At 59.0% G+C, this 18,321-nt stretch overlaps 2 protein-coding genes across 4 annotated transcripts in view; one reads left to right on the forward strand and one right to left on the reverse strand.

Moving 5' to 3' along the window:
• Nucleotides 1-29: 29 nt before the first annotated feature.
• TAF11 (TATA-box binding protein associated factor 11) lies at nt 30-5,747 on the reverse strand. The gene is made up of 5 exons (XM_029068738.1): nt 5,591-5,747; nt 3,441-3,589; nt 2,024-2,111; nt 1,205-1,301; nt 30-729 (listed from the first exon to the last, which is right to left on the reverse strand). The coding sequence occupies exons 1-5, from the start codon at nt 5,732-5,734 to the stop codon at nt 599-601; spliced, it is 609 nt and encodes a 202-aa protein (XP_028924571.1). The 5' UTR covers nt 5,735-5,747; the 3' UTR covers nt 30-598.
• A 6,111-nt stretch (nt 5,748-11,858) lies between these two features.
• Nucleotides 11,859-18,321, forward strand: part of ANKS1A (ankyrin repeat and sterile alpha motif domain containing 1A) — a 160,874-nt gene continuing 154,411 nt past the window's right edge. For 2 of the 3 annotated variants that reach the window (XM_029068157.2, XM_029068158.2), the window contains exon 1: nt 11,860-12,123. In XM_029068157.2, coding sequence (XP_028923990.1) covers nt 11,903-12,123 — 221 coding nt within the window. In that variant the 5' untranslated portion in view covers nt 11,860-11,902. Of the gene's footprint in view, nt 12,124-18,321 lie in introns of all 3 variants that reach the window. The other variant, XM_029068156.2, reaches the window with a different exon arrangement.

Here is an 18,321-nt window from a genome sequence, read left to right on the forward strand (position 1 = left end):
CAAGCCGGTGGCATGCAAAATACGGCGCGTGCAAGCTGGAGAAGGGTTTAATGGGCATGAGGAACAGGAAGAGCAAACACTGAGAACCCCTTAGTTTTCAATAAAATAGTCTGTCACTCTACTCGCCCTTCAACGAAGCCATTTCACAGTGCGGCTGCCCGACGTCAAAAATCCATTTGGGTGCTCCTGGGCCCGTCCCGTGGGGAAACCGGAGAGACGAGGTCCCGGCCTCGGTCTGGGTCCCCCGCGGGCACCAGCCCGAACGAGGTACAGACCCCCCCGGGGGGGGGGGGATGGGGGGGAGGGGGGAGGCTCCTTTATTCCGCGAGAACGGGGAGCCTCCGTTTCCGAGGTCGCCCGAGGCTGGGCTCCGTCCGACCGCAGCGGCGACCCGGGGTGGTGGGCTGCGGCCGGCCGGGTGGCCGGTCTGGAACGGGCTGCCGTCTCCTAGGGCCAGCTGGGATTCTAGGACGACTGGAGCCCAGGAGGGCCGTGACGGACACCGTGGGGCCGCAGCTGTCCGAGGAAATCCCGCTCTCTTCCCGCCTCCGCCGGCGTCCGCCCGTCGTTCGTCCCCGTAGGCTGCCTGGCCGGTGGCTCAGTGGAAGATGATCTTTTTGTGTTTGGAGTTGGGGATCTGCCCCCGGGACTTGAGCCTCCGCACGGCCTCCCGCATGTGTTTGGGCTGGAGCGGAGGCAGTTCTCCCCATTTCTCACAGACATCCAGGGCTGAAAAGAACGGTTAGGCGGTGAGCTCGTGGTGGGCAGGCAACGCGTCTACCCACTCCGTGGCACCATACTCCCCCGAGCGCTCAGTACAGTGCTCTGCACGGGGTAAGTGCTCGAAAAGTACCGTCGACGGACCGGAGAGGACGTTTCCCTACCCCTGAGGGGAGCGATAGATTGTCGAAGCCTCAAACCACGCCGAACGTTGCCACATCTTGAGGAACTGACTTGCGGAGGAGGCAACAGGTTAACCTCAACGTCCGAAGAGAGGACGATTTCAAACGAACCCGCCTCCGGCCGCATCCAAAACACGGGGACTCGGGGCTTCGGTCGCTGCGGTCAATCTTAGGTGGGTCAACGGCTTAACGGGGAGCAGCGGGAAGACCCCTCCCCCCCGACCCCCGGTCTGGTCAACTTAATCGTTTTGAAAGGAACTGTGTACAGGGGGAAGCATTTATCATGGACAGGCCTCACTCACCTTCCTCTACCACCTCCCCGACAAAGACTTTGGATATGCCTGACATGGCAATGACGACGTTCTGAGAGACGGACGTCCCGGTGATGGACTGGATTAACTTGAGGGAGAGGGGAGGGGAAAAGAGACAGAAGTTGGAGATTAGCTTGATTTGCGCAGTTAAGGGCACCCTGAAATTTAGGGATTCCCTTGAGACCAATACCCGGTGGAGAGTCACACGCTTTTTTCAAAAATTCTAAGTAGGTCCCCCAAACAGGTTTAGATGAGGGTTATTTTCTAGACATTTCAGGGATCTACCAGCCACCCGTTACTATCAGATAGAACGCCTCCCCACCCGCCCCCAGGCAGATTCTTTACATCTGGCGGGTCCTTTGCCGGAAGACCGCCGGACCGCTTAGCTGACCGATCTCTAAGCACCGCCCGAGGACTTTCTCGGCTCAGTTCGCCTACTCTGAGGCCCTGGAAAACGTCAGCCCTTCGAAGCGGCCCTCACAACCGCAACTACCTCAGTGGAAGAAACTGGGTTTCCTGGAGGTGGACTTCTCCAAAGATGCCCGTTCGATGATAATGGTGATTACGGTTTTCGTTAAGCGCTTACGATGTGCCAAGCTGTAATCCCCATGTTCCAGATGAGGTCACTGAGGCACAGAGAAGTGAAGCGGCTGGCCCGAGGTCACACAGCAGACAAGCGGCGGAGCCGGGATTAGAACCCACGTCCTCCGACTCCCAAGCCCGGGCTCGTTCCACTGAGCCTCGCTGCTTCTCTACTTTCCGTCTCCCGGAGACCCGGGGTGGCGGGAGAGTTCGGAGGACCATCCTTACCCGCTTAATGGCTGCTTTGGGGAATGCTGACCGGCGGTACATTTCATAGCGGTTTAGCTGCTCCTCGGAGAAGGAAGAAACGAGGATCCTGGGTGGCGGGGGGTGGGGAAGAGAAAGCAAATCCCGGTCAATTTTGATCTGACGCCACTGTCCGTCCTCCGGGTGCACTGGAACAGAGGCACGTTAAGACCCTGCCCTTGAACGGCTTACGACGTGATTGAGAGGAGGTGGTCAAGGATTCGGATTCGCCAGGAGGGAAGGTGGGGTTACGAGCCAGTGAGACTGAAGCCGTACTACAGATTGCCAGCCCTGTTGAAAACCCCTCGTGTCCACGTTTCAGCGGGCTGGGGCCTCCTGGCCTCCACCTTAATTCAAATCACCGATTCATCCCGCTGGAAGGGACCTTGAGAGATCACCTTGCCCGGCCCCTCCCCGTGGACAGGCAAACAACTAAACCTCCGGGTCAGAGAGCTCTCCGGGCTGGACCGTGATCAAGTCTTCCACCCAGCAGGGTGGCTTAGTGGAAAGAACTCAGGACTGGGCAACGGGAGGACCCGGGTTCTAATCCCGGCTCCGTCACTTGCCTGCTGGGTGACCTCGGGCAGGTCGCCTAACTCCTCTGGGCCCCAGTTTCCTCTGGCACCCAGGCCTAGGCTCTCCCCACTAGGCCACGCTGCTCCCATCTTCGTTTGTGAGCCCCATGTGGGTCAGGTACAGGGCTGACTGAACTCTATATCCCAGTGCTTAGCACATAGTAAACACTTGACACCACAGTCGCTATGAGTGCGCCAGGAAAGATAACGAATAGAACTAATCGCTGTTAAACACCACTTGTTGCTTCCTGCAGACTGACGATTGTTAATGACTTTCCGTCGGATGCTTGGGCCATCTGTGGTAGAATCAGACTTTCCTGGCTTGTGGAAGGACAACAGGACGGATGGAATAAAAAATAAAAGAAAAGAAAATGCTGAATAAGTACACCTACTTACACCTTAACCGGTTAGGCATTTGGATAGAGCGGGAGACTTGGGCAGCCAAATCAGTAACAGAAAATCATCACTAGAACCCTATTATTCAACAGCAATGGCTTCGTACAGGCAAATCAAGACCTCTTTTAAAAAAAAATGGTGTTTGCTAAGCGCTTAGTACGTGCCAAGCCTTATTCTAAGCGCTGAGGTAGACTCTAGCTAAGTAGGTTGTTCACAGTCCACGTCCCCTGTGGGGCTCATAGTATCGATCCCCATTTTACAGATGAGGGAACTGAGGCACGGAGGAAACGACTCGCCCCCAAGGTCACACAGCAGCCAAGTGTCGGAGCTGGGATTAGAACCCGGGTCCTCTGACTCCCCGACCTGGACTCTGAACGACCGGGGCGGGCTGCTTCCCACGGGAAATGAATGTGAAAACCAGCACTCACTGCATTTTCTGAATCTCGTCTTCATCGACTTTGTGCTTTTTGTCTTTCTTCTCTTTGGGCTCTATCTTCATCTTCTTGGCCGCGGGAGTCTCGAGGGAAGCGTCCTCCCCGCCGGCTGCGGCTAATTCTGACCCGTCCTCGTTCTTTAGCTGCCACGACGGAGGAAAACGATGGGGTCAGAGGGGACGGTGGATGGGGGCAAATTAGAAGAGACACAGGGAACCCAGTCACGCCTCGAGGATAAGCACTAAGGAGGGGCACGCGGAGAGAAAATGAAATCCACAGAACCGAAAAAGCTTCTGTGTCCCCGGGGCCGGGCGGGGGGGAATTCGGCTCTCCGGCTGGACCTTCATCAGCTTTAAGGCAATCAGCTCTCTCCCCCCAACATATCCTCGCTCCTCTCGTAATTAACGTTCGTAATTACGGTCTCTGTTAAGTGCTAAGTCCTGTACGAAGCGCCGGGACAGAGACAAGCAGCGTGGCTCAGTGGAAAGAGTCTGGGCTTTGGAGTCGGAGGTCATGGGTTCGAATCCCGGCTCGGCCACTTGTCAGCTGTGTGACTTTGGGCAAGTCACTTCACTTCTCCGGGCCTCAGTTACCTCATCTGTAAAATGGGGATTAAGACTGTGAGCCCCACGTGGGACAACCTGATTCCCCTGTGTCTAACCCAGCGCTTAGAACAGTGCTCTGCACATAGTAAGCGCTTAACAAATACCAACATCATTAGACAAGCAAACGGGGTTGGACCCCGTCCCCGTCCCCCGTGGGGCTCACGGTCTCGATTCCTCGGCCCTGCACTCGTCCGCTCAACGGTATATATTTTCATTACCCTATTTATTTTGTTAATGAGATGAACGTCACCTTGATTCTATTTATTTGCCCTTGTTTTAATGAGATGTTCATCCCCTCGATTCTATTTACTGCCATTGTTTTTGTCCGTCCGTCTCCCCCGATTAGACTGTAAGCCCATCAATGGGCAGGGACTGTCTCTATCTGTTACCGATTTGTCCATTCCAAGCGCTTAGTCCAGTGCTCTGCACATAGTAAGCGCTCAATAAATACTATTGAATGAATGGTAGAGAAGCCAAGTGAGTTTGCCGAGGTCACAGAGCGGACGAGCCGCGGAGCAGGGATGAGGACCCACGACCGGCTGACGTGGGGGCTGTAGTCAGTGTGCCGGGCTGGTGTGCTCTCCCGAGCGCTCAGTGCAGTGCTTTGCACGCGGTAAAGGCTCAACAAATGGCAGAGAGTGATGGACTGTCAGTGAGGAAAGGACGAAGCTGGGGGCTGGCGGGGCGAGGAGGGAAAGGAGAGGAGGAGGGGAGGAAGGGAAAGAAGAGGAGGGGGAGGAGGGGGAAAGGCCGTGTGGCTCAGCAGCAAGAGCCCGGGCTTGGGAGTGAGAGGTCATGGGTTCAAATCCCGCCTCCGCCACTTGTCAGCTGTGTGACTGTGGGCAAGTCACTGCACTTCTCTGGGCCTCAGTTCCCTCATCTGTAAAATGGGGATGGAGACCGTGAGCCCCACGTGGGACAGCCTCATGATCTTGTATCTCCCCCAGCGCTTACAGCAGTGCTTGGTGCAGAGTAAGTGCTTGAGAAATGCCAACATTATTATCAGTAAAAGAGGGAGGTGGAAGGGGGGGGGAGGGAGGTGATGAGGGGGAGGAGGGTGATGGGGGGGAAGGAAGGGGGAAGACGGGGAGGGAGAGGAGGGGAAAAGAGGGGGAGGAGGGAGGGGAAAAGGAGGAAGGGGATGAGGAAGAGGAGGGTGATGGAGAGGAGGGTGGTGGGAGGAGGAGGAAGGTGATGGGGGGGAGAGGGGGCGGGAAAGGAGGAAGAGGGGAGGAGGGTGGTAATTATAGTAAGCACGTCGGCGTTTGTTAAGCGCTTAGTCTGTGCAGAGCACTGTTCTAAGCGCTGGGGGAGAGCCAGGGGCACCAGGTGGTCCCACGGGAGGCTCACAGATTGGGGCGGGAGGGGGGAGGTGGAGGGTGATGGGTCATTCATGCAGTAGTATTTATTGAGCGCTGACTAGATGCGGAGCACTGTGCTAAGCGCTGGGGGAGAGCCAGGGTCATCAGGTGGTCCCACGGGAGGGGGAGGAGGCCAGTCATTCGTTCATTCATTCCGTAGTATTTACTGGGCGCTCACCTGCCGCTGCTCCCGGGGCGCCTCCGGCTGCGGCTGTTCGGGGGCGGGGGCGGGGGCCGCGGAGGGGTCTGGGGGTGTGGCGGGCTCAGCGGGGGTCTGTCCCCGGGCCCGCTCCTGCGGCGGGGACCGGCGGCCCGCCTCCATGGCGGCGGCGGCGGCGGCGGCGGCGATGGCGATGATGGCGATGGCGGCGATGGCGGCGATGGCGGCCCCGCCCCTGCTCCCTCCCCTCCCCTCCCCTCCCCTCCCCTCCCCTCCCCCCCCGCGCCTCCGCCCCGACGCCCCCGCCCGCGCGTGACGTCACGCTACGGCTCCCCGCACGGGCCCGGCCGCGCGCTTGGCGGAGCGCAGCCCCTCCCCCGGCCCGCCCGCCCGCCCGCCCGCATTCATCCATCCATCCATCCATTCCTTCATCCACTCACTCACTCACTCACTCACTCACTCACTCACTCACTCACTCACTCATTCATCCATCCAGCCATTCATTCATTCACTCATTCATCCAGCCAGCCATACATCCCCCTCATTATCCATTCATTCATTCACCCCCTCATTCAATCATTCACCCCCTCATTCATCCCCTCATTCGTCCATTCACCCCCTCATTATCCATTCATTCATTCACCCCCTCATTCATCCATTCACCCCCTCATTATCCATTCATTCATTCACCCCCTCATTCATCCATTCACCCCCTCATTATCCATTCATTCACCCCCCTCATTATCCATTCATTCCTTCACCCCCCCTCATTATCCATTCCTTCACCCCCTCACTCACCCATTCATTCATTCACCCCCTCAATCAGGCGCTCATTGTGTATAGAGCACCGTACTAAGCGCCTGGGAGAACCCCGTATAAGCAGAAACCATTCCCTGCCCCCCCCCCGCCCCCCAACGAAGCACCGTGGCTCAGTGGCAAGAGCCCGGACTTGGGAGACAGAGGTCGTGGGTTCTAATTCGGACCCCGCCACTTGTCCGCGGGGTGACCTCGGGCAACCCATTTAACTGCTCTGGGCCTCGGTGACCTCATCTGAAAAATGGGGCTGGAGACGGAGAGCCCCGCGTGGGACAACCCGATCACCCGGTGTCTACCCCAGGCCTTAGGACAGGGCTCCGCACATAGGAAGGGCTTAAACACCGGTATTTTTAGGATGATTATTACAGTCTGGGGGGTGACAGACATCTATGGTATTTGCTCAGGGCTTGGGAGTCAGAGATCATGGGTTCGAATCCCGCCCCCGCCACTTGTCGGCTGGCTGACTGTGGGCAAGTCACTTCACTTCCCTGGGCCTCGGTGACCCCATCTGTAAAATGGGGATGAAGGCCGTGAGCCCCACGTGGGACAACCCGCTCACCTTGCATCCTCCCCAGCGCTTAGAACGGTGCTGGGGCACATAGTAAGCGCTTAACAAATGCCATCATTATTATTATTATTATTGTTACTACAACTAATACTAATAATTGTAGTATCTGCTACCCGCATCATTGTTATTGTTAAGGTTAAGGAGTCTGCACGAATACCCAGAAAGTCCCTTTCTCAAGTCCCAACACTTACCAAGACCTCTATCCTGTCCACTAAATAATAATAATATTGGCAATCTTGTTATTTATGTAGTGTTTACTATGCAGCGTGGCTCAGTGGAAAGAGCCCGGGCTTGGGAGTCAGAGGTCATGGGTTCGAATCCCGCCCCCCGCCACTTGTCGGCTGGGTGATGTGGGCAAGTCACTTCACTTCCCTGGGCCTCGGTGACCCCATCTGTAAAATGGGGATGAAGGCCGTGAGCCCCACGTGGGACAACCCGATCACCTTGTATCCTCCCCAGCGCTTAGAACGGTGCTTGGCAGATAGTAAGTGCTTAGCAAATGCCATTATTATCATTATTATTATTATTATTATTATTATGTGTCAACCATTGTATTGAGTGCTAGGTTAGATCCTGGCCCACATCCTGCCTGTGGCCTAGCACACCCTCCCTCTTCAAATCCGACAGACAGTTACTCTCTCCCCCTTCGAAGCCTTATTTCAGGCCCATCTCCTCCGAGAAGCCTTCCCAGACTAAGTCTCCCCCCTTTCCTCATCTCCCACTCCCTTCGGCGTCACCCCGCCTCGCTCCCTTTGCTCTTCCCCGCCTCCCCCAGCCCCACTTATGTACAGATCTGCCATGTGATTTATCTGTATCAATGCCTGTCTCCCCCTCTCTAGACTGTGAGCTCGTTGTGGGTGGGGAACGTCGCTGTTTATTGTTGTATCGTACTTTCCCAAGCGCTTAGTACGGTGCTCCGCACATAGCGAGTGCTCAATAAATACGAGCGGATGAATGAAAGAATGCGATATGAGCAGTTCAGACACGGTCCCCGTCCCATGCGGGGCTCACAGTCAAAGGGGGATGGAGATCGAGTATTGAATCCCCATTTTACGGAGAAGGAAACTGATGCAGAGAGCTCACCTCCTCCAAGAGGCCTTCCCAGATTGAGCTTCCCCTTTTCCCTCTGCTCCCTCTCTGCACCCCCTTCCCCTCCCCTCGGCTAAGCCCCCTTTTCCCCCCTTTTCCCTCCGCTCCTCCCCCTCTCCCTTCCCCGCCCCTCAGCACTGTGCTCATTTGTATAGATTTTTATTAGCCTATTTATTTTGTTAATGAGGTGGGCATCCCCTTCATTCTATTTATCGTGATTAAGTCGTCTTGTTTCTGTCCGTCTCCCCCAATTAGACGGCGAGCCCGTCGATGGGCGGGGATCGTCTCTAACTGGGCCCGATTGTCCATTCCAAGCGCTTAGTCCAGCGCTCTGCACATAGTAAGCGCTCAATAAATACTACTGAATGAGCGCAGAGAGAAAGTAAGGGACTCGCCGCCCCCCCCCGTCATCCGGTGACCAACTGTAAAACAATCGATCGAGGGTATTTCTACGTTATTCATTTATTTATTAAGTGCTCACGGTGTGCAGAGAGCGCTCTATCAAATGCTGGGGAAAACAAAGAAGAGTTAGCAGAAGCAAATCCCGCCATCAGGGAGTTTCCAACAAGCAGGGGAGACGGTTACTAAAAAATAACTGCGCAGGGCGGAGGAAGAAGGAAAGGGGGCTTATAGACGTGAGTTACCGGACCATCTCGGCCAAGATTTGCCCCTCACTGTTTCCATTTTCCAGATGACTCATCTACAGTCCTACTAAAACGCAGCCCACGCGCTTCGTTCCCCTCCGGGCAACCTACTCGCTGTACCTCAATCTCATCCATCTCACCCCTGACCCCTCGCCTCCATCCTGGCTCAGTGGAAAGGGCCCGGGCTGAGGAGTCCGAGGTCGTGGGTTCTAATGCCGCCTCCGCCGCTTGTCGCCCCGTGTGACTTGGGGCAGGTGGCTTCGCTTCTCTGGGCCTCAGTTCCCTCATCTGTCAAATGGGGGTGACGACTGGGTGAGCCACGTGGGACAACCTGATGACCCTGTATCTGCCCCAGTGCTTAGAGAGAAGCAGCGTGGCTCAGTGGAACGAGCACGGGCTTGGGAGGCAGAGGTCACCGGTTCGAATCCCTGCTCTGCCACTTGTCAGCTGGGTGACTGTGGGCAAGTCGCTTCAATTCTCTGTGCATCAGTTCCCTCATCTGGAAAATGGGGATGAAGACCGTGAGCCTCACGTGGGACAACCTGATTACCCTGTATCTCCCCCAGCGCTTAGAACAGTGCTCTGCACATAGTAAGCGCTTAATACCAACATTATTATTATTGTTACAGTGCACTCTTCCAAACGCTTAGCGCCGTGTCCTGCGTATTTTTTATTACCCAATTTTTTTGTTAATGAGATGTACATCACCTTGATTCTATTTATTGCTATTGTTTTAATGAGATGTTCATCCCCTTGATTCTATTTATTGCTATTGTTTTTGTCCGTCCGTCTCCCCCGATTAGACCGTGAGCCTGTCGATGGGCAGGGACCGTCTCTGTTGCCGATTTGTCCATTCCAAGCGCTTAGCACAGTGCTCTGCACATAGTAAGCGCTCAATAAATACTATTGAATGAAGAGTAAGTGCTCAATAAAGACCACGGAGCAGTTGAGGAGACCTTCCCAGATCGGGTCTGCCGGACCCGTTCAGGCCTCCCAGCTCCCGCCCCTGCACGCATCTTGCTCCGAGGGAGTGTACACGTGCCCCCCCCCGTGCACTCGGGGCACGTGGAGCTTCATGTCGTCCAGTGCCGGGAGAGGAAGTCACGACGGGAAGCCATTTCACGTGGTTTAGAGCGGGGTGAATCCTTCCCCTGGCACCACAGTGCTGTTTTCACCCACGCAGACGCAGACCCAGGCCGCTCGGGCTTCGGCGTGGGGTCACCGGGAGAGGCGAGGAGCCCAGGCGGAAACTCCAAATCTCGCTAGAGTCCCAAGGCGGGGGTGGCTGCTCGGCGAGGGGGGCTCCCTACTCCCCGGGGCCCTCTCGGACACGAATCCAGCCCCTCCAGACTGTAAACCTGCGCGGGCGGGGAGCGGATCGGCCAACCCTGCTCTATTTTCCTCTCCCAAGCGCTCAGTACAGTGCTCGGCACACTCTAAGCGCTCAATAAATACGACGGAATGGATGCTCTACCGAGCGCTCCTTCGACGCCAGCGACGGATGGACTGGGGGAAGCGGAGACCCACTGGAAAGCAGCGTGGTTCGGTGGAAAGAGGTCTGGGCGTCAGAGGAGCTGGGTTCGATTTCTGCCCGGTGTCGTGGGGCGACGGGAGAGTCATTTAAGTTCTCTTGGCCGTCGGTTGTTGTTCGGCAACGGGCGAGTCATTTAAGTTCTCTTTGCGTCAGTTCCCTCCTCTGTAAAATGGAGATGAAATAGTCATTCGATAATATTTATCGAGCGCTTACTATGTGCAGAGCACTGTACTGAGCGCTTAGAATGAACAATTTGGCAACAGATAGAGACGATTCCCGCCCATCCCTTCTCCCTTCCCCTTAGATTGTGAACTCCATGTTGGGCAAGGACTGTGCCGGCCGTGATGATCTTGGATCCATCCCCGGGAATACTACAGGGCTCGTTGTCACGGAGTAAGCGGTTAACAGATGATAATAATAGTAATGATGGGACTTCTTAAGCGCTTACTATGTGCCAAGCACTGTTCTAAGCGCTGGGGTAGATACAGGGTCATCAGGTGGTCCCACGTGGGGCTCCCAGTCTTCGTCCCCATTTTCCAGATGAGGTCACTGAGGCACAGAGAAGTGACTTGCCCACAGTCACACAGGGGACAAGTGGCGGAGGCGGGATTCGAACCCACGACCTCTGACTCCCAAGCCCGGGCTCTTTCCACTGAGCTGCTTCTCGTACTAATAATAACGATGGTGTGTGTTAAAGCGCTTACTATGCGCCAAGCACTGTTCTAAGCGCTGGGGGGATGCGAGGTGATCAGGTTGTCCCCCGTGGGGCTCCCAGTCTTCATCCCCATTTTCCAGATGAGGGAACTGAGGCTCAGAGAAGTGAAGCGCCTTGCCCACAGTCAGCCAGCTGACAAGGGGCGGAGGCGGGATTCGAACCCACGACCTCTGACTCCCAAGCCCGGGCTCTTTCTATCGAGCCACGCTGCTCCTGGTCCTAAGAACAATACTAATGACGATATGACAATAATGAGAATCTTGAGGTTATGAGAGGGAATAGAGGGATGTCTGTGCTTTATCTCGCTGTGGAGGGAGGAGGAGGAGGAGGAGGCCGTTTTCCCGGCCGCGCGCGCATGCGCGGAGCCCCCCTCTCCCCGCTCGCGTCCGTGCCGCCCCAGCGCGAGCGCGCGCATACGCAGGGCGGCCCCCGCCGGAGCGTCCGTGCGGGTACGCATGCGCGGCCGCCCCCCCCTCCTCGAGCGCCCGCGTGTGCGCACGCGCGGGGCCGCCCCCGCTCGAACGTCCGTGCGTGTGCGCACGCGCGGGGCCGCCCCCGCTCGAAGGTCCGTGCGTGTGCGCACGCGCGGGGCCGCCCTCGCTCGAACGTCCGTGCGTGTGCGCTTGCGCGAGGCGGCGCCCCCGAGCGTCCGTGTGCGCGCGCAACGCCCCGCCGGCGCGTCCGTGCGTGTGCGCATGCGCCGGGGCCGCCCCCTCGCGCCTCCGTGTCTGCGCGCATGCGCGGGGCCGACCCCGCCGCGCCGGCGCGGCCGTGGCGGGAGGGAGGGGGGAAGAGGACGCGAGGACGCGAGGACGCCGCGCCCGGGCCCCGGAAGTGACGTCGCGGAGGGGGGCGTGTCCGGGGGGCGGGGCCGCTCCCCGGCCGGTCGGGGGCCCGCGTTGCCCGGAGACCCGAAGTGGGTGCGGGCGTGCGGGCGTGCGGGCGTCCGGGCGGGGGCCGGGGGATGGGGAAGGAGCAGGAGCTGCTGGAGGCGGCCCGCACCGGTCACCTCCCGGCCGTGGAGAAGCTGCTGTCGGGGAAGCGCCTTTCCTCCGCCTTCGCCGCCCCCGCCGCGCCCCCCGGACCCGGACCCGGACCCGGCGCCGCCGCCGCCGCCGCCCCCGCCCCCAGCGCCGCCCCCGCGCCCAACGCCGCCGCCAGCCACCCGCTGTCCAGCCTGCTCAGGTCGGTGCGCCCGCCCCCGGACACACGGACCCTTGCACCCGTTCGCGCACACCTGCACGCGAATTGACGCGCACAAAGGCGCCCACTCGTGCACGCACCCCTGCACACGCACACGCCAGTACGTTCACCCGTGCACTCGCCGAGGCACGCACGCCCCCAGGCGCACAAACGCGCCCACTCGTTCACGCACACACCTGCACACACACGCACACACGTACCCACAGAGGTGCCCACACGTACACGTGCCCACACCGAGGCACACACGTCCAGACGCACAAAGGCGCACGCACGTTCACAGGCACACAACTACACACACGGACACCCACAGATAGGCACACGTACATTCCCACACCGATGCACCCAAATACGCGCACGAACACACACAGATACACACGTGCCCTCCCACACAGATGCACCCACATGCACACACGTACACACACAGATACACACTCGCGCACACACACATACACACACCCCCCCAGATGCACACAGATACACACACGTACACCCACAGATACACACTCATACACCCACAGATACACACACGTACCCTCCCACACAGGCGCACCCAAATACGCACACGTACACCCACAGATACACACACGTACCCCCCCCACACAGATGCACCCAGATACACACACGTACACACACAGATACACACTCGCACACACCCACAGATACACACACGTACACTCCCACACAGATGCACACAGACACACACGCACGTGCACACACACACAGATACATGCCCACACGCGGACACCCCCGTCCCCCCCTTGGAGGGAGGAGGTGAGCTCGCCGTGGCCCGCGAACGAATCCGGGCGTTATGGCATCGGCCCTCTGCTCTTCCCCCCTCTCCCGAGCGCTTAGCGCAGTGCCGCGCGCAGAGGAGGCGCTGAGGAAATAGGACGGATGAGGGGGCGGGCCGGGGCCTCCCCCCGGGGGTCTCGGGGGTCGGGCAGCGCCAGGCCCGGGCCTCCCTCCTCCGTTTCCTACAACGCCCTGTCCCCGGGTGGGCGGCGGGGTGATGCCCGGGGGGCAGCGTGTGTTCATTCGGCCGCATTTACTGAGCGCTTAGTACGTGCAGAGCACCGGACCGAACGCTTCCGGAGTGGAGCAATAGAGAGACGATCCCTACCCACGGCGGCTTGCAGACCGGAGGAGCTCCGCTGTGGCAGGCCTCAAGTTGGCATTCACTCGTATTTATTGAGCGCTTACTCTGTGCAGAGCACTGGACTGAGCGCTTGGAATGGACAGATGGGCAACAGATCGAGACAGCCCCCGCCCGTTGACGGGCTCACGGTCTAATCGGGGGATCTCACCGGCTTCCACCCCCGGTTGGCAGGGTTTCCTTCCCTCCGGAGAGAGCGATCCCCTTCGGTCCTCTTCCTCGTCTCCGGGCCTAACGTGTAGCGTGGTCGGCTTGGGAATGCCCGGGAATTCCCCCTCCCGTGCTGGGATTCTCCCGACGGGGATCGGAACCCGCTCCGTCTCCCAAACCCACCCCGGATTCGAGTCGGAGACCCTTTATCGGAGTGGTCGCCGCGCCCTCCCCAACGGACTTCGGGCAACTGGGGGAAGCTGATTTTTCTTGTTCTCGCTAGCGAAAGGCCCGTGGTTGGAAGAAATGCAGAGAGGCCACCTTTTTCACCCATTGGGTAGTATTTATCGAGTGCCTCCTAGGTGCAGGGCACTGTACTAAGCGCTCTTTGACCTTTAGGGGGACGTCTGGGGATATGGGGTCACGGAGGACGTCGTCCCGGGGGGGCGGAATTGGGGGTGACCGCAGCCCTCTCTCACAACCTGTGTTCTTTTCCTTCCTCGTTCCGTTGAGGTTTTAAGAAGTGGAAGTTCGTCGGGCCCTTTAGAAATGACTCGCGCGTTGCCGTTTCCTTTCGGCAGAGCTGATTTCGGGGCTTGCCAGGGAAGCCCGAGGCTTCCTCCTCTCGATCGCCCGACCCCGCCGTAATCCTGCTCTGGGAGCCAGGTGGCCTACGGGGAGCCTGCTTACGGTGTGATGAGGAGGGCCGAGGACATTTGGGAAGACTCCCGTTACTCCGCTGGTTTTTGTTAAGCGCTTGATAATCATAACAATAATAATGTCGGTATTTGTTAAGCGCTTACTGTGTGCCGAGCACTGTTCTAAGCGCGGGGGGAGGTACAGGGTCATCGGGTTGTCCCACGTGGGGCTCACGGTCCTCATCCCCATTTGACAGATGGGGTAACTGAGGCCCAGAGAAGTGAAGTGACTTGCCCGCAGTCGCACAGCTGAGTGGCGGAGCTGGGATTCGAACCCACGACCTCTGTCTCCCAAGCCCGGGCTCCTTCCACTGAGCCACGCCGCGCTCAGTCCGGGTCGAGCACTGGGCTAGATCCCGGTGAATCCCGTGGGCCGCCGTCCCACGTGGACCTCGCGGTGTGGAGTAGGAGGGAGAGGCGGTACCGAGTCCCCGTTTTACAGATGAGGAAGCTGAGGCACAGAGAGGTGAAGCGACTCGCCCGAGGTCACCCGGCCGGCAAGCGGCAGATCCGGGCCGAGCAGCCGGGTCCCCTGCCCCCGAGGCCCGTGCCCTTCCCGCCGGACCTCGCTCCTCCTCGTCCGGGGGGTCCGGAGCCACGGTCGGTGCTTTTGGGGGGGGGGGGGGGCGACCCGATCACCTCGTAGACCCTCCCAGGGCTCAGAACGGCGTTTTTGCCCGTAGGAAGCGCTCAACAAATACCACCGTTATTATTATTATTTTGGGCGGCCTCAAGCGCCGGCAAACGAGGCCCACTCAGAGGGAAACCACGAGGCCGAGCTGTCAGCCGCCCCTCCGGGCCATCGAGTGAGATCCAGAAGTCGTAGCCGAGCTGAGCGTTGTCGCCGCGCCGTGGGGTCAGCCCCGCGTGGGTGTTGCCCGCCTGCGTGTTTTTCTTAAATTAACTTGCGTCGCCCCCGCCCCCGGAGCGAAACAGCCCCGACGGCAGACTCGCTCATTTGTCCGGGGGTGGGATGGCGGGGTTCTTGCGGGATCGCTCCCCGCTCTGGGGCCCCAGCCCCCCGGGGCCCCCGAAGGCGGGGAGGTCGTTGCCGCCTCAGTCGCCGGCCGGGCCAGGCGCGCCCCTAATTACAGCCAGCTCCGAGATGGCTCCGATTAAAACCGGCGCAAGAGTTCTGAGCAGGCGAGGAGACCAGATCTAAAGGCTCCTTAAGTCAGCACTTCCTTTCCTATGGGGAAATAGGAAGGCTGACTACCAACCGGGGGCGGGGGGCGGCTCCAAAGCCCACCGCCTCCCAGCGAGGGCAGCGGCTAGATAGTAATCCCTGATCGTGGTCGCTCGGTCGATGTATTGAGCGCTCGCCGTGTGCGGAGCACCGTGCCAAGCGCTTGGGAGAGTACAGCGCAACGAAAGCAGACACGTTCCCTGCCCACGGCGGGCAGACGGTCTGGAAGGGGGAGACTGGCAATCCTGCAAATAAATAAATGACAGAGAAGCGCTGTGGGGCCGAGGCGGGGAGAGGAGCAAAGGGAGCGAGTCAGGGCGACGCAGAAGGGGGTGGGAGATGAGGAGGGGGAGGGGATTTAGTCTGGGAAGACTTCTCGGAGGAGATGGGCCGTCGAGGAGGCTCCGGACGGGGAGGGTGGGAGAGTCATTGTCGGATTCGAGGAGGGAGGGCGTTCCGGGCCTGAGGCAGGACGTGGGCCGGCGGTCGGCCGCGAGACGGGCGCGGTGGAGGCCCAGTGAGAAAGTTAGCACCAGAGGGGCGAGATGTGCGGGCCGGTTGTAGAAGGAGAGGTGAGATAGGAGGGGCCGAGGCGATGGGCTGCTTTAAAGCCGACGGCGAGGCGTTTTTCTTTGCTGCGGAGGTGGATAATAATAATAATAATAATGTTGGTATTTGTTGAGCGCTTACTGTGTGCCGAGCACTGTTCTAAGGGCCGGGGTAGACATAGGGGAATCGGGTCGTCCCACGTGGGGCTCACAGTCTTAATCCCCGTTTTACAGATGAGGGAACTGAGGCACAGAGAAGTTAAGTGACTCGCCCACAGTCACACAGCCGACAAGTGGCAGAGCTGGGATTCGAACTCACGAGCCCTGACTCCAAAGCCCGTGCTCTTTCCACTGAGCCACGCTGCTTCTCCATGGGCAACCTTAAGCGCTTACTGCGTGCCAAGCCCTGTTCTAAGCCCTGGGGTAGGTGCACGTTAATCAGGTTGGAAACAATCCCTGTCCCGCAGGGGGCTCACACTCCCAAGACCCCCAGGCTCCGCGTCCCGTCAGGCCTTCCAGCGTGGCTTTGGGCGAGGCCCGTCGGCCCCTTGCCGCGGCCGTCGTCGGGAGCGGGCGTCGGAGAGGCGGTTTAGGACGGGCGCCACCACTAGACTTCTGTGCCCCGGAGCCGGTGTCCTCGAAATTAGCCAGAGAGCCACTCCGACTGATTTCCCCCGGGCAGCCAGGGTCAGTGACCCCGGCTCGCTCCCAGGCAGAACCTACAGGCGGAAGGAACCAGAGGTCAAGGAGGCAAGAGTCGGCCCCGGGGGCCGCCGGCTCGCCCCACCTAGACCGCGACATCGCCGGGGAGACAGCTGCCCATCCAAAAAACTGGCAGGCGATCGGTCATCTTCAGTCAGCCCTCACCGTGTGCAGAGCGCTGTGCTAGGCCCGTAGGAAAGTACAGTAGAACGGGGTCGGTGGGCGCGTGGACGCGTCTCCCCGCCCCCGACGAGCTCATAGTCTAGAGGGGGAGAGGGGGCAATCTGCCCTGTGACCAAGTGGCCGAGTCACTTTAACTTCTCGGTGCCTCGGTGACCTCATCTGTAAAAGGGGATCGAGACCGTCAGCCCCCGGTGGGACCGGGACTGCGTCCAACCTGATTTGCTTTGATCTACCGGGAGCACTCAGATAATATTATCATTATTTGGGAACATCAGGAGAACTTAGAGGGGATTTTCACATTGTGGATTGGAGAAGACTGAGGGAAAATCCAAGCGGGAGGTGACCGGCGAGACTCTCCCAAGACCCCCGGGGGCGATGAGTTTGACCGTGATCCGGGCTGTAGGTCACCCCACCCCGTCATCCTTTTGTTTCCTTGTCCCTTTGGATCATTTCATTTAGCAGAAAGGGAAGATCAGAAGAGCCTGAATTTGAACCAGCCCAATAAGATCACCACTGCTCGATCGCTGTGGTAAAAACGTCAGCGAAAAGGAGATATTGGGATTGACTGTGGATTTCAATTATCCACGCAATCTTTTATCGTCGTCCCCCCACCACAGGTGATTGGGGGGGAAAAAAAATCGACCGTCCCCGCAGTTTGCCGTGGGTTCGGGTTATAATAGGAATAATCACGGCCTTGACGAAAGTGCTTCCTCTTCGCCGAGCACTCTGCTAAGTGCTGGGATGGCTATAGGGTAATCGGATCGGGGCGGAGCCCCTCCGTCCTCCGGGGCCAGCAATCTAGGAGGTAGGGGGAGCGGGGAGCCCATCCCCGGTCGACGGACGGGCAAACCGAGGCCCAGAAAGGGTAGGCGGCGGGCCCGGGGTCGCACGGGACGTCGGCGGCGGAGCCGGAGCCCAGGTTCCCTTGCCTCCCGGCCCCAGGCCTAGGAGGAAACGGGTCCTTCGACAGAGTTGCAATACTGGTATAGGCAGGTCTGGGCGCCCCGGGAGCGCGGACGGGTTCAAAGTACCGAGACTCAGCGGCGATTGCCCAGGAGGGAGGAGTCGGGCAGGGTGGCGACCGGTTCGGGAGGGCGAAGAGAATCCTAGAAGGGGAGAGGTTCTAGATCGGCGGGGAAGGAACCCCAGCCTGGGCGGAGGCAGAAGCGGGGATCCCAACTGCGATCAGGCCCTCCAAGGAGCTAATTAACTCCTGCGCCGAACCGGAGTGGGAGCCGAGGTCCTTAATCTAAGACATGTGCTTATCACCGCCCGCGGCGGGGGCGGGTGGAAGCTGTAATGTGTGGGACACGGTGTTGAGACGATCTCCATCTGGTTCTTCCTCCCCCGTTTGGACCGTGAGCGCGTCTTTAGGCGGGGATAGTCTCTCCGTTGCCGAACCGTACGTTCCAAGCGCTCGGTACGGTGCTCTGCACATGGTAAGCGCTCGATAAATACCATCGGATGAATGAATCTCTAAAAGAGCCGTAGGGTCGGGAATTTCCGCCGGCCTCTTATTCCGCTCCCATTGCCCAGTAGCCGACGGGCTGCCCCGGGGCG

Source organism: Ornithorhynchus anatinus, chromosome 7 (genome assembly GCF_004115215.2).
Source record: "Ornithorhynchus anatinus isolate Pmale09 chromosome 7, mOrnAna1.pri.v4, whole genome shotgun sequence".
Classification (NCBI taxonomy): domain Eukaryota; kingdom Metazoa; phylum Chordata; class Mammalia; order Monotremata; family Ornithorhynchidae; genus Ornithorhynchus; species Ornithorhynchus anatinus.

Bases quoted from the DNA above. Each gene is read 5' to 3' on its own strand.
- TAF11 (XM_029068738.1), bottom strand. From the start codon at position 5,734: ATGGAGGCGGGCCGCCGGTCCCCGCCGCAGGAGCGGGCCCGGGGACAG. The intron at 2,112-3,440 runs GTGAGTGCTGGT...CCCGCCACCCAG, and splicing joins GACGAGATTCAGAAAATGCA to GATCCTCGTTTCTTCCTTCT. The intron at 1,302-2,023 runs GTAAGGATGGTC...CTCTCCCTCAAG, and splicing joins CCAAAGCAGCCATTAAGCGG to TTAATCCAGTCCATCACCGG.